The following is a 16,169-nucleotide window of genomic DNA, read 5'->3' on the forward strand; positions in this document are numbered from 1 at the left end:
TGGGATAGAGGGGTAATAAATAATAATAATGACTATATCTGTAAATCAACATGATATTTACATTCGTCACCGTGTTTATGGAATGACTTTTCGTGTCATCTCGCGATAATAAAAAAAAAACAAATCACTGCATTTGTGATTTAATAGAAAAACCAACATTACGCACTTCTGTTTTTTCGACATTTAGTAAATATCGGTAAAGTTCTGCACAGCTGTCCAATGGAAAAGGGACTAATGATTGACTGAGTTAAGATACTACTCAAGTGTGAAGTTACAAAAATGTATAATTAGGTTGAAAATTGTAATATTTAACTTTTTTTAGTGTCATGGGGTGAAAAAATTCGATGTCAAGAGGATGAGACGTCTGCATCTACATTTATATTTAGTCTTTCGATTTAAACATAGAAGAAAGAGTTTTTTTTTTTTTAGTTAATTTCAGCTCCTGCATCTTTAGTGTTTTACATGTTTGTTACATTTCTTCCATTATTTTCCCTCATCTGATTTTTCTTAACTAACCCCTTAAAGTTCATCCTGTTTCTGTTTAGATTTAATGACGCTTCTGTTACTTCAGATGGAAAACCTCCTGCAGCAGAACGATGATAAGGTTCTAATTATGTCTGAATAAAGGGCTTTTGAATGTTGCACTGTACAAATTAAAGGTTCCTGTCGATTAAAACACTTGTTCCTGTCGTTCATCCTGGGCGTCGAGCAGCTGGAGAAGTGGCTGCTGGTCATTATTAGCGTTAAAGGTCAGAGTTGAGTCCAGGCCCAGTTGTCAGAGAGTTGCTAATAAACCTAAATGCCTCGCTGTGAGACGATTTCTACAGGATTGGTCCGTGAAGCTCAGCAGCCGGTGCATTTCTGTGAATGGAATAATGGGTTTGCATGGATCGACCCTCGCTTCTGCAGAGGCTGTTATGTGACACGCGGCCGACGTTGAAGAACGGCCGCAGATCGGTCAGACACGGAGGAAATTAGCTTCATTTTCTGTTGAAACCAGGTCACGAAAAGACGATCAAGTTACAGCAGGCGAAAGGACGCTGGTGTTTCTGCATCTACAGAACAGAAAAACTTATTTATTGAATTTATTTGATGAGGATAATGCGTATTAATGAACACTCAAGTAGCTTATTTTGATTTAATGTTAAGGGAAAAAAAATTATAGAATAATTTTAAATCATAAATAACTTCCTGGTTTGTTTAGTTTTCACTCAGGAGCCGAAGTTTTTTTTCAATGTTTTTTCTTCTACAAATTAAGAATTCTGATTAAGCTCATTTACTTTTAATTGAATTGAATTGAATTTGATTTAATTTAGTTTAATTTAATTTAGTTTTATTTTATTTTATTTTATATGCTGGCTTCTCCAAAATCAAAGTGAACTAGAACAAAAAATAAAATAAAATATTATAAAAATGGACAAATGTGCATGAAATGACAAAATCAGACTATAGTTGTGGGAACATTTTTTGTCTTTTACATTCTTTGCATTTATTTCATCTTTTTGCTTCTTGTACAAATAATTTTAACCCATAAACATCTGTCTGGTTCAATTAACTTCCACAGAAATTCATTAAAAAAAAATTGCCTTTAAGAAACAATGTAAGTGTTGTGATTAACAGAAAATGAAATCTAGGTTGTCATTTTTTTTTTTCAGCTTCATTTTTGCTCAAATTAATGTTTTGACCAGTTCTTCTTCTACAGTCAGTTTCAACAACAATGGGATATATATAATGTAACTCATGAGCAAACTTTGATCCATTTTTGCTCAGTTGCAGCCTAGGTCCTTGTTTTTGTCTGTTTGTGTGCACTGTGTGCTGTTGCTTGATTTTCTTTTTGTATATCTTACTTCAATTATGGTATTATGTTATCTGTAAGCTGTTTTTTTTTTTCTTTTACCTGCCATTGGAACTCGAGATTGAAATTAACCATATGGCTAAAATCTGTATTTACATGTAAATGTTCATTAACCCTATAACGCCAAACGTATCATATTTGATACATGAGTTTTGAAGCCCTCTATATGATCAGTGTGATATTTATTTTCTTGAAAAACCTGATGTATACAATTAGATACGTGCAATACACAGGTAATCCACCAGGGGGGAGGAATTCGTTCACCAGAGGCCTTTCCAGTGACACTCCAAGACTGTCATTAATGAGGAAGGAGGCAGAACTTTGACAGTTTTGAAAAGGAATTAACAATTTGTTAGACATGTTTGTGTTACATTATGTTTTCATTTGTTCAAAACTAATAATATTAGAGCATTGAGACCCAATGTATCAAATATGATACAAAATTGAAACTCATACATGGAAACTGATATTTGAAAATTTTTTGTTTTGTTTTGTTTTACAAGGACAAAGGCTCCAGTTTCAAAGAACTGGAATTTTCTGTCAATTATTTAATGGTTCATTCTTTACAGGGTTAATACGAACTGTCCCATTTTAAAAAATAAATAAATCATTCATTCATTCAACAACAACAAAAAATTACTTCACAAATTAGCTTCATTTTCTGTTGAAACCAGGTCACAAACAGATGATCAAGTTACATCTTGCCGGTGAACAGACGCTGGTGTTTCTGTAACAAGTCTGCTCCTGCTTCACGACCTCTAACAAACACCATGAACAAACATTTTGCTGAAAAAGTGAAGAAGAAAAAAGAAAAACAATGACATGAAATATCACTTATGGTTTATTAAGAGACTTATTTTGCACCATCTCTCCTTCCATAACAAATGTAAACATCCCTTTGCATTTTGCATCATGAACTACATTCAATCAGAATATTTTACCTTTTAAATATCTGTCATAAATACGATTATATACAGATGGAACTTTGAAGAGCATACGATACATAAAGCATGTCACAGATTTACAAGGAATAAAACATGAGCAAAAAACATCCAATGATAAATGGACATTTCACAAGCTACATAAAAACAACACGTGCATTTGAAACATTCACTGTTTTAACACAGTAACATCCACCTCATGGTTTTTGTTCAAATGTAACATCTCTTTGTTACGACTGCGTATTAGGGCCACATAAAAAAATAAAAACACTCGTCACTATGATAGTAAAGTCATAAAATATCGAGATAAAACCTGAAATTTTATGAGAATAAAGTCAAATACAAAAATAGCTATAATTTTACAAGAACGCAGGAAGAGGAATGAATTTAATTATTAGTTTGTAAAAAGGGGGTGGAGTCTGTAAGTTATATTTCTTCCCGCTCCTTTTCAAGCGCCAAAAAAATTTGTTTGACCATGTTGTATGGTGCTTTGTTATCTGAAGATTCTATGTGTTTGAAATAAAACTAAACTAACTATGGATGAAATCGTAACAATATGAGAATAATGTTGTCATATTTCGAGAATAAAACCATAATATTATGAGAATAATATTGGATTAGATTTCTATAGCGCTTTTCTAGGCACCCAAAGTGCTTTACATTCTTGATCCATTATTCATTCACTGTCACATTCCCCTTCTGGAATAATGTCGTAATTTAAAAATAGGCGGGAAAAAGGTCAGTGTATCTTTTGGTAATTGGATTTTTTTTTTTTTTTCTTTTTTAAACAAAAGTAAAACTAGTGGTTAATTGATTTTTGCTTTAAAATAGAAGAATTAAAACTGAATTTCAAGGTGTTCTTCTTTTTCAGTATCAAAACAGATAAACCAAATTTAAAAAACTGGTTGATTTTCATTTTCTCTTGCTAATAGCAAAAAAGAAAGGTACTACCTGAAAGAGTGGATAAACAAATCAAAATTGCTGTTTTTTTTACATGTTCTCAGACTGGATGTTGTCATTTTCAAGGAAAGAGCGCTAATGCCATTGAGGTCACAAAGACTCACAAATGATGGGTTTGTACGAATCTTCCAGTTTGTGCGAAATCTGGACTACATAGATGTGCTTCCTTCACGAATGTCATTGAACTCCAGATTTCATACAAACTGGGAGGTTCGTACAAACTCATCGTTTCTAAGAATCTTTGTGACCTCGATGGCATTAGCGCTCTTTCCTTGAAAATGACAACATCCGGTCTCAGAAAATGAAAAAAACAGGCATTTTTGGTCCGTTTTTGCATTTCTGCCAAGTAGTAACTTTCTTTTTTGTTATTAGAAAGACAAAACGAAAATCAGCCCGTTTTTTAAATTTGGTTTATCTGTTTTGACACTGAAAAAGAAAAACGCCTTGAAATTCAAATTTGATTCTTCTATTTTAAAATGAAAATCAATTAACCACTAGCTTTTCTTTTGTTTCTGAAAAGAAAATCCAATTACCAAAACATACACAGACCAAAAAATATCATAATTTACGAGAATAAAGTCATACCCACTCGTCGCATAATGGAGAACTTGGAACATTTGGTGAGGTAACACTTTCATTTGCCCCGCCCACCATCAACACATTAGCATTAATCGGAGGACTTTGAAGCGAATTTGCACGTTTGGATTTATTTTGTCATAAGAATTGAACGAATTTGGAGCAAATTGCCTCTTTTGTGGCTTACAATTTTTAAATTATGACTTTTTATCGCACTATTGCAAATTTCTTTTCAAAATATTGCGGCTTTAATCCCATAGAAGTACATCATTTTCATTAAATTATGAGTTGTGTTTTTTTTAAACTACAACTTTATTCTCAGAATATTATGGCTTTGTTTTCTAATATTACGACTTTATTTTCATAGTGACAAGTGTTTGTATTTTTCCGATGTGGCCCTAATTCGCTGTCGTACTTTGCTACTTTTCATCCTGAATTAAATGTGCTTGGTTTGTCATAGAACAAAATATTGCAGTTATTGTTGTATTGTTTATCGCGTTAAGATGGGGCCATAAAATGACAATATTTTAATATTTATTCACTAGAAACATGTTTCTTTTGTCTTTAACTTTTTTTTTCACATTCACACGTAAATCACTTAGAAAATGTTTCAATGTTGTGCTGTTTTTCTTCATTTTACTCATATTTTAACATTTTATCATCATATCTTCAGATTTGTTAATAAAAGTACAATAACAATATGTTAAATACGGTTTGAAACAAAAAAAACAGCCTCTCGTGTCTTTTTCATCTTGTTGAAGGTTGAAAGATTGTGCTCATTTGCTTTGTTTTGATTGAATGTTGTAAAAAAAAAAAAAAAAAAGATTAAAAGTATTCATTTTTTTTGTTTTTGTCATAAAGCATCTTTAACATTTTCATCACATTGCACGTTTCACATCATTGGTTTCATCTTTTACTTTGTTTTCGTGTCCTCATGTTTGTTTTAGTCTCATTTAAAGCACTTACAAAATGTCTCAATATTCTGCTGTTTTTATTCATTTTACTCAAATATTTTAAACAAAAATTGAGATCATTAGATTAGTTTGAATAATTTTGAATGGATTTAATATCACAAAAAACCTGGATTATGCCTTTTTTTTCTCTTGTTGAATAAGAGCTCAGATTGCTGCTATTTAGTTTATTTTAATTTAACTTTATGGGGAAAATAAATTGTGAAATCAGAGCATTTTTGAGTCTTTTACATCATTTCTGTAATTATTTTTCACAATAATTTAAAACCATAAATAACTTCCTGGGTTGTTTTTTCAGTTTTCACTCAGGACCACAAGTGTTTGTCAGGTTTTAAACTCATCTTTATAGAGGTACATATAAAAAATTACAATGACGCTCATTTACTTTATTTTATTTTATGTGCTGGCTTCTCCCAAATCAAAATGAACAAAAAATAAATAAAAAAAACATTATGAAAATGGACAAAATAAGCGCAAAATGACATAATCAGTTCTATAAGTGTAGATATGTTTTGTGTCTTTTACATTGTTTGTATATTTTCATTATTTTCATATTTTTGCTTCTTGTAAAAATAATCTAAAATCATAAATATCCGTCTGGTTCCGTTAACTTTCACAGAAATTAAAAATGAGTCTTGAAGAAACAATGAAACTGCAATTTGATGTTTATTGTGATTAACGGAAAATGTAATCTAAGTCCACCCTTTTTTTTTTTTTTTTTTTTTTTTAATTTCAGCTCCATTTTTGCTAAAAGTAATGTTTGACCAGCTCTTCTTCTACAGTCAATTATGAGTGGGCACCACCACAGCACCCCCTGTGGACCAGCCATCACTGCAGTACAGGAATGTTGACGTCATTTGTGTTTTCTGTTCTTTTTGGATTTTTTTGTTTTTTTTAATTCTTTTGTGCAGATTTTCATCTGTTGTTGCATTTTTTAAAAAATAAATATCTTAACACTACAAATATCCACCTGTTTTTTTCATCTTTTAAACTGAAAAAATAAGAATTTGATATTTACTGAGGTAATTCTCGATACTGACTGATGTAAAAGTGTCTCCATGTTCTGTTTTTCTTCATTTTACTCATACAGTACATTTTAAACAAAAAACATCATCATTGCATTAGACATGTTTAATATCAAAAGAACCTGGATTTTGTCAGTTTTATCTTGTTGAATAAGAACTCAGATTGTTCTCATTTAGCTTATTTTGATGTAACATTATGAAAAAAAAAAAAAAAAAGCAAGAAATCAGAGCGTTTTTGAGTCATTTACGTTAAATTCCGTTTGTCACAGAATAATTTAAAACCATAAATATCTTCGTGCTCATTTTAAATGGTTTCAAATTCTTCTTGTGATTTGTCTTTTATGTTCTTTTTTCTTTTTTTAACAAATATTTTAACACCACAAATATCCACCTGTTTTTTTCCAGCCTTCAGATTTTTCTCTTTTAGCTTATTTTGATGTAACATTATGAAAAAAAAAAAAAAAAAAAAATCAAGAAATCAGAGCATTTTTGAGTCTTTTACGTTATTTCCGTTTATCACAGAATAATTTAAAACCATAAATATCTTGGTGTTCATTTTAAATGGTTTCAAATTCTTCTTGTGATTTGTCTTTTTTGTTCTTTTTTTGTGCAGGTTTTCATCTGTTGTTGCATTTTTATTTATTTTTTTTAACAAATATTTTAACACCACAAATATCCACCTGTTTTTTTTCCAGCCTTTAAACTGAAAAAACAAGAATAATTTGATATTTACTGAGGTAATTCTTGATACTGACTGATGTAAAAGTGTTTATCGTGGTAATATTTTCGGCCTCATCATCCAGATCCACTGTAACGTTCCTTTGAAGACAGATGCTTCTGTATTGATCGTTGTATTTCCACGGAGTCGTCTTTTATAGATGTTTCGTTCTGCTGCTGTGTTTCCCGTTGCTCATATGGAGTTTGTGTTTTTACATCGTGTTCAACAGGCTGAGGTCAGAACCAGGCGTTCAGTGGCGGTCCTTGGGGTTCACCTGCAGTCCGACAGGCTCTTGAGGCTGATGTACAGGGAGCTGACCATGGTGGTCTCCTCCTGCATGGACTCCTTCAGCTCGGGCTGGGCTGCACACACCAGCGCCACCAGCCTCTTGGGCAGTTTCCCACTGAACAGCAGGTAGATGCAGGGGTTGGCACAGCTGTTCAGACTGGCCAGAAGCATCAGGATGGTGAAGGTCGCAGCTGGAGGCAAAGACAGGAACGTATTAGGACGGATATTCACATTTTCTACTGGTTTAAGAATCAAGTTTAACTGAATAATCCTGGTTGGACTTTGGATTTATCCATTAACCCAGTGTTTTTCAACCTTGGGGTCGGGACCCCATGGGGGGTCACCTGGAATTCAAATGGGGTCAGTAATTGATAAAATTAAAAAAAAAAAAAAAAAATTACTAATAAAAAATATATGGTGAGTTGAGAGAGACAATCACAACACATAAAAGACAAACTGTGAGTCTGAAACTGAAGCACTGTGGTTCTGTTTATCTGTCAAATGTTCATTGTGGTCGGTTTCAGATGCTGCAGCTCTTTCATAATTCATAGTTTGAGTTCTTGTTTGTTCAGTATTAATTGTCAGCCTTGTAAATCCAAGATGGACTGACTGTACATATCCTGACCAAGGAAAATAAAATTCTCACTTTGTGCAGTAATCTACACCTGGATTTACTGTCTCCGTCCAGATTAATATAGATTATATAGACCAAATGTCTTCTAAAATTAACGTTTATTTGCAACATAGTATAGGAAACTATTACATGATCAAAAACAAATAAATTTTAACAAAAAAACATCTCAGTTTTTAATGTCTGGGGTCGGCAGAAATTTGTGATGTTAAAATGGGGTCACGAGACAAAAAAGGTTGGTAACCACTGCATTAACCCTATAACGCCAAATGTATCATACCTGATACATGAGTTTTGAAGCCCTCTACATGATCAATGTGATATTTTTTTCTTGAAAAACCTGATGTATACAATTAGATACATGCAATACACAGATAATCCACCAGGGGGAGGAATTTGTTCACCAGAGGCCTTTCCAGTGACACTACAAGACTGTCATTAACGAGGAACGAGGCAGAACTTTGGCAATTTTGAAAAGGAATTACCAATGTGTTAGACATGTTTGTGTTATATTATGTTTTTGTTTGTTCAAAAATAATAATATTTGAGCACTGAGACCTGATGTATCAAACATGATACAAAATTGAAACTCATTCATGGAAATTCATACTGGAATTTTCTGTCAGTTGTTCCCAAGAAGGAAATATAAGGGTGAATCCCATTGTTTTTGTGCTTGTAAATGGATACTGTATGTCTGTTTGGAATGAGAGGACCCCCGGAAGAGTAAACTGATGTCCTGCACCAGCTAATGGGGATCCTAATAAAGAAATAAATAAATGATTTAATGGTTCAGGCTTTACAGGGTTAAAGTCAGCTTTTTCTCCTGAATCATTAACATACACTTCATTTTTATGATTGAAATGTTTTGTGTAACCTTAATTCTGATGGTCATGATTACACTTCTTAGTTCCATTCAGCCTTGGAACAGATTTTTCTTTTTCTGAAACATGGAGATCCTTGTTCGGTTTGACCAGAAGCTTCAGGATAAAAAGACAAAAATGAAGGAAATAATATTAACCCATAAAGACCCACAGTTTGAAAATAATTTTTTGGTCTTTCCCAAGTGATTTATCACAATTTATTATAATATTATCCTCTGCATTTTGCATTTTTCAGTGTAAATAATGTATTTTCCTATATTTGTTTTACTGATCATGTAGCACAGAGCTCAGAGTAAATTCACCGGGTATTATAGGTATTATATTAGAGCAGAGAAAACTGAAGAAAAAGGGACTTTTTCAGTCAAATCTATCATTAACTGAACATAAACCCAGTGTGTCCATCCACTGTCATTGATCCAACTCCATGGGTTTTACTGGTGAATCAATGTTGTAGAAGATGATGGTGTTTCCATGGTAACTACGGAGCCTCTGAACATCCAAATGGGTCATATCTGATGACCATGAAAAGATGATAAACTGTATTTTTCAACAAATATTTACATGTATTGATAGGATTAATGGATCATAGGTATTAAACAGTTTACATCAGTGGATGTTTGGGTCTTCATGGGTTAAAATGTGACTTCATCCATTTGTCTTTGTCTATATTCTTTGGTTTTTACTGAATCTCCAGCTCTAACCCTGGACATAAGGCAAGGGGTATTGTTTTTGGTTTGGTTTGTTTGTTTCTTTGTTTGTTAACACTCTAGTGGCAAAGCAGTTGGTTGAATTCATACTTAATTGGGTTTATAGATTGCCAGTGACCCAGAATAGATGTGGTTAATATTTTGGGAAAAGTAGGTCAAAGTTCAAATGGTTTTTAATGATTTTTTTTTTTTAATCTTTTTTTCCCCCCATTTACTTATAATGGGCAACATTTCAAATGTCTGTAGCAGCAAAACTATCAGTTGAATTCATACCAAATTGGGTTTATAGACTACCAATGACCCAGAATATATGTGATTATATTTTGGGAAAAGTAAGTCAACATTTAATTTTTTTTATGAATTAGAGAAAAAAAAAATCCCATTTACTTATTATGGGTGACATTTTCACATCTGTAGCAGCAAAACTATTTGTTGAATTCTTACCAAACTAACAAATTGAAAAATGACCATGAAAACATGACAAACTGCATTTTACACCAATTATTTACATGTATTGATAGGATTAATGGATCTAGAGTTATTACATATTTTGATGCTTTAAGTCACCAGTGGTGGTTTGGGTCTTCATGGGTTAATTTAGGATATGCTTGGCAGCAACAACTCAAGTCATTTATATTTTTATATAATTGCCATTAAATGTGGGCTTTAAAGGGTTAATACTCATTCATTTATTTGTTTTGAGCAGAAGAAAAAAATAAACATTTTCATGTGTACAAGGAACTAATATCAGAGCAAATACTTTAATAAATAAAGGTGATCAAGACAAAATAGCAATTGTCATGTACAGTAGTAATAACAAAATAAATTCAATATGTACTGCTCAGAAAGGGGTGGGAAGAAGAAAACTTATTAAATCCCACCTCCATCTCACATTTATGCAACAGAACACATGACTTTTGTTTCCTTAATGACATCATCAGGACACTTTCCTTTGTGTTTTTTACTCTTATGTCAATGGAATTTATCTTAAAAAAAAGACAAAAAACACTAACACCCTGACAATTTATAAAGAATTCTTAAAAATGGACTGAACTTACTCTCTGATGTATTTATTTATTTATTTATTTTTCTTACATCTGTATATTTTAAGTTTTTATTATTATTATTATTTGTCTGTTCTTTTTTGCGTCTCTCAGTCTTTGCATTATTTTAATGTATTTGTTTAGATGCTGTTTCCTTTTGACATCTTGATGTTTGTTCAAAATTTCTATGTTGTATTTTCAATAAAGTTGGGGGAAAAAAATAAAAATTCTGTTCTTATGTCAATGGAATTCATCTTTAACAAAAAAAAAAAAAAAAAAAAACACACTAACACCCTGGGAAAGAATTCTTTAAAATGGACTGAACTTACTCTTTGATGTATTTATATATTTTTCTTAAATGTGTATATTTTAAGTTTTTTATTATTATTATTATTTGTCTGTTCTTTTTTTCGTGTCTAAGTCTTTGCATTATTTTGATGTATTTAATTATTTTTAATTATTATTACTATTGTATATTATTATATATTATTATTATTATTTTATTATTTCTTCAATTTTAATGATTTAATTTTTAGATGCTTTTTCCTTTTGACATCTTGATATTTGTTCAAAATTTCTATGTTTTGTATATATATTTTTTAAAAAGTTGGGTAAAAAACTTCTACTCTTATGTCAGATGTGTTTGTGAAATGTTTTAGGATTCTGAGGATTCTGTTGGGTTTCTGTAAATTGGCTTAGAGTCTGGTTTTGACCAACTCTATATATAAAGTGTCATGAGATAACTTTTTTGTTGTGATCTGGCGCTATATAAATAAAATTTGATTGATTGAGTGATTTGATTGGTTTTCCCCTGTCAGTCGCTTTGGGAAAAAAAGCGTCTGCCAAATGCATAAACATAAACATAAACATGTTTCAGTGGGTTCTTACTCTGCGTGGGCGCCTGCGCATCCCACACTGACCACAGCTGCACGGTGAAGAACGGCGCCCAACACACGATGTACACGAGCACGATCACCACGGTCATCTTCACGGTCTTCACCCGGGCTTTGGACACCCCGGCCACGCTGCTGGCCCTGGAGGACAGGGGCTTGTTCACCGCCTCCCCTGCGTGGTGCATCTTCATGTGGAAGTTGACGTGCACGGTGCGGCAGATGCGCACTTGGCACACGACGACGGTGAGGACGGGCAGGACGAAGATGACCAGGGTGGTCCACGTCACGTAGGCTTTGAGTCCCCACGGTTGGATGAACTCTGCCCAACAGTCGTACACACCCGGAGCCACCTCCACCCGAGAAAAGATGAAGAGCTGCGGGAGGCTGCCGACCAGAGAGACGCACCAGGCTGCGCACACCGGACCGTTCCAACGCGCCCTGCGCCTTTGGAACGTCACCATGGGGTTGCAGATCGCCTGGTACCGGTCTATCGTCATCACCACGATCATGTAGGTGGAGGCGAACATCCCGACCACCTGCAGGTACTTCACCAACCGACACAAGATATCCGGACCCACAAACCGGTCCGTGATGTCCCACAAGAGCTGCGGGCAAACTTGGAAGAAGGTGACCACCAGGTCCGCGACGCACAGGTGGAAGACGAAGACGCGCATCCTGGAGAGCTGCTTCCTGCGCTTCCACAGAACCAACATGAGGCCGAAGTTCAGGATCCCCGCAGTGATGAAGATGATGGACAGAAGAGCTATTTCCACCTGCGCCAAGTGCTCATCCCGAGGCTCGTCCTGCGGTGGCGCACTCAGGTTACTGGCGTTTCCACCGAACCAAGACAAAGGCTCCATAATAAAAAAATAAATAAATAAATAAAATAAAATAAAAAAACAGCCAACACCGTTACAGGGACATCCCCAGAAGATCCAGAGGAAAAATAAACACTCAAAAAAAAAGAAAAGACACAGAAAACACACTCCACGTCCTTTAAGTGTTGAGCAGGTGGGTTTCCACTGTGCAACAAGTATTAACAGACTGAGGTGTAAAGTGAGTTGGGGGCTTTATATCACCTCGGTCTGCAGGAGGGAGGGGCAGACCTGAGTCACAAAGACCAACAGGGGCACAGGATTGACTCACATGTTCATCAAACTCAAATGGGTCGGTAAACTTTACTGCCTGAAGAACCATTTTAGAACAGAAATAGAAAAACTCATCTGTCTGGAGTCAAAACATCCTAATATGTTTGACCTGGGGGCTGTTGAAGAAGCAATTTAGGATTAGTTTGTGTGGAATATGTGGAGAATAAATCAGAGTTTCAGTACATTTAGAGAGCGACAAAGAAATTACAGAACTATATTAACCCTTTCATGCATGAATTATGAGAACCTCAGTCAAGATTTTTTTTCTTGAGTGCTTTTATTCCTCTATAGGCATGAAAAAAAAAAACAACTATGTGATTGAATTTTTTTTAATGAACCTATTTTTCATGGAATTCCAAAGATGTCCACTCAGCTGGACATCATGCATTTAATTTTAGAAGCAAAGAAACATGTATTTACTGATTATACTATGAGGTAAAAACATTTTTAATGCTGCTAATTTGATGTTTTCTCACATTTTAACAATACCTGCATATAGATAATATGCAAAAAAAAAAAAAAAACAACTGTTAATTACAGTTTAACAACAATTAGCATTTTTTTTTTTTTTTTTTTTTTTTTTTTTTTTTTACAGTCAAACATGTTACTGCTGATCAGATTTATCTAGAACAGCAAATTTACAGTAATAGTGTGAATTACAGTGTATGGGACGATACATAAGCATCCACTGTGTTGGCTGATGTGGAACTAAAACAACAAAATCCATAAGTATGTAAGAGAACCCCTTTGAACAGCTGTCCACTGTAGTGACCACTATGCATGAAAGGGTTAAAGAAAAACAGTGGAATGTATCATTGTGTTTTGCAGAAAAATCCACTGGTATGTGAAGGTTGTCTTTGCATTGGATACAGATGAATACCTGCAGTGTCAGAAATAAGAAGTAGTCGACTTTTCTACTACTACTACTACTATTTTTTTTTTTTTTCATTTTTACAAAAAACAACATAAAACAGCAACACAGTCCTGACAACAATTAGTAATCATATATCAAATAAAAGACAGAAAAGTGTATGTAATGCAGAAAACAGCAAGGTCAGTCACTCACATCAGTCACCTCAGAAATTTGAACACAGGGTCCCACATCTGATCAAACACTTTGCTACTGATACTATTTTTCATTAATTTGAAATGTAATCTACATTTTTACAACTGCATGACATCAGAATTACTTTGTGGTTGCAATAATAATAGTAAAACATGTAAAAAAAAAAAAAAAAAAAAAAAAGTGTGACTCATTTCCCTTTTTTTTTTTTTTTGACAAAGCCACATAGAGCCACTTGAAAAGGTCCCAAGACCCAAATGTGGCCAGGGAGCCACAGGTTGCCCACCCCTGGTATGAACTATGAATAGATTTCACAATAAGGAAGGAAAGTGTGAATCACAGCCTAAAAAACCCTGACTGAAGTTTGTGTTTGCAATTTATTGAATGAAATCTGGATTATTTAAATTATCAGATTTTTTCAACCAATTAATTTTTTTATACTTCTATTTTATTATGTATAGCGTGTTTGCTCTTGCATTCTATTCTTTATTCTTGTATTCTGTTTTTATTGTTTGTCTTGCTGCTATTGCACTATAACATCCCAGTGTTGATCAATAAAGTCAGTGTACCGTCATACTTTTTGTTCTTTATACTATATTTTGAGAAAAAATAAAAGAATTTTATACATATATACATACAGGGTGGGGAAGCAAAATTTACAATGAACATTTAGTTGTTTTTTCTCAGCAGGCACTACGTCAATTGTTTTGAAACCAAACATATATTGATGTCATAATCATACCTAACACTATTATCCATACCTTTTCAGAAACTTTTGCCCATATGAGTAATCAGGAAAGCAAACGTCAAAGAGTGTGTGATTTGCTGAATGCACTCGTCACACCAAAGGAGATTTCAAAAATAGTTGGAGTGTCCATAAAGACTGTTTATAATGGAAAGAAGAGAATGACTATGAGCAAAACTATTAGGAGAAAGTCTGGAAGATACTATTAAAGAAGAATGGGAGAAGTTGTCACCCGAATATTTGAGGAACACTTGTGCAAGTTTCAGGAAGCGTGTGAAGGCAGTTATTGAGAAAGAAGGAGGACACATAGAATAAAAACATTTTCTATTATGTCAATTTTCTCGTGGCAAATAAATTCTCATGACTTTCAATAAACTAATTGGTCATACACTGTCTTTCAATCCCTGCCTCAAAATATTGTAAATTTTGCTTCCCCACCCTGTATATATACGAGGGCTGTTCAATAAGTTCATGGCCTCACCCAGAACAGAACAACACAGACTGATAATTTATAATTTATTTTTCAACATAATCTCCATTTACAGCAATGCACTTGGTCCATCGATGTTCAAGCATCACTATCCCATCACGAAAGAATGTAACATCCTGTATAATAACAACCAGTATTTCTGGGTGAGACCATCAACTTATTGAACGGCCCTCGTGTATATATTTATATATATATATATGTGCTTTCTTACATTTATTATATATTCACATTTTTTTTATAGTACACAAGATCAAAGCTTAAATTCCTTGTCTGTGTGCATAAACTTGGCCAATAGAGCTGATTCTGATTTTATTTTATCTTCTGTATCTGACTGATCATGTATGTATGTATAATGTCATAAAGCAAAGAAAATCCCTTCACAAGTTCCCAGACATCCTTAAACAAAAATACACGCATTATTAGTTTTAGACTGTTTGTTCATTTGTTTATGGTCAGTTTGAACCTACGTCTGTTTGTAATAAATAACATGGTCACTAATGCTCAGCTGTGAGAGGATTTGAGCTTCAGAAAAAAAAAAGACAAAACCTTCCTCCAAAGCTAAAATAAATCTGCTGTCATATTTACAGTTTCAAATAAACACTGATAAAAAAATATATATATATAAATGAATGACTGTGTTTAATGGTTATGGACACTTATTGTTACATTCTATTAAACTGTGACTTTAGAGATAAAACTAGTGTATAATATTCATATTTGATTAATTTCTGATAATAACTGTTGTCATATATAAAGGTTTATCTCTTTGGTGTCTCTTGTTCTAGTTCTAGTTGCTAAAAGAGGATTGAACCGTAGCTGATTTGGGGCGGGGCTTAAATGGTCTGTTATGTAATATTTGTGACAGACTTATACATCTGAGCTGCAAATATTCACTGAAGTCTGCAAGTCATTTGAGTGTGAATTTATTCCAGTTAATACCGCGGTTTTCAGCTCCAACCTGCAAATGTTGAACCAAAACAAGCTGTTCTCTGAGGTTATTTTGCCAAGATGGTGTTACTACATCCTGTTCTTTGCGCCGTCCAAGATGAATATGATTCATCTGAGGGAAAACAACCTAAAAAAACAACCCAGTGTGTTGTCCTTTGGTCCAGATGGACAGAGAATGGGGTCAGACTTATTACCAGTGCAGACACAAAAAAAAAGAAAACATGTAACATTAATCCATAAAGACCCAAACATCCATAATAATAATAATAATAATAATAATAATAAT

At 33.6% G+C, this 16,169-nt stretch overlaps 1 protein-coding gene across 1 annotated transcript; it reads right to left on the bottom strand.

Moving 5' to 3' along the window:
- Positions 1-7,249: 7,249 nt before the first annotated feature.
- On the bottom strand, positions 7,250-12,350 carry avpr2b.1 (arginine vasopressin receptor 2b, tandem duplicate, 1). The gene is made up of 2 exons (XM_030135039.1): positions 11,485-12,350; positions 7,250-7,525 (listed from the first exon to the last, which is right to left on the bottom strand). Exons 1-2 carry the CDS (start codon positions 12,347-12,349, stop codon positions 7,317-7,319), a joined length of 1,074 nt encoding a protein of 357 aa, XP_029990899.1. The 5' UTR covers position 12,350; the 3' UTR covers positions 7,250-7,316.
- Positions 12,351-16,169: the final 3,819 nt, after the last annotated feature.

Source organism: Sphaeramia orbicularis, chromosome 5 (assembly GCF_902148855.1).
Source record: "Sphaeramia orbicularis chromosome 5, fSphaOr1.1, whole genome shotgun sequence".
Taxonomy (NCBI): domain Eukaryota; kingdom Metazoa; phylum Chordata; class Actinopteri; order Kurtiformes; family Apogonidae; genus Sphaeramia; species Sphaeramia orbicularis.

Excerpts from the sequence above, each read along its gene's own strand:
- avpr2b.1 (XM_030135039.1), bottom strand. The coding sequence starts at position 12,349 with ATGGAGCCTTTGTCTTGGTTCGGTGGAAACGCCAGTAACCTGAGTGCG. Across the intron at positions 7,526-11,484 it reads TGCGCAGGCGCCCACGCAGA|CTGCGACCTTCACCATCCTG; the intron begins GTAAGAACCCAC and ends CTTTGCCTCCAG.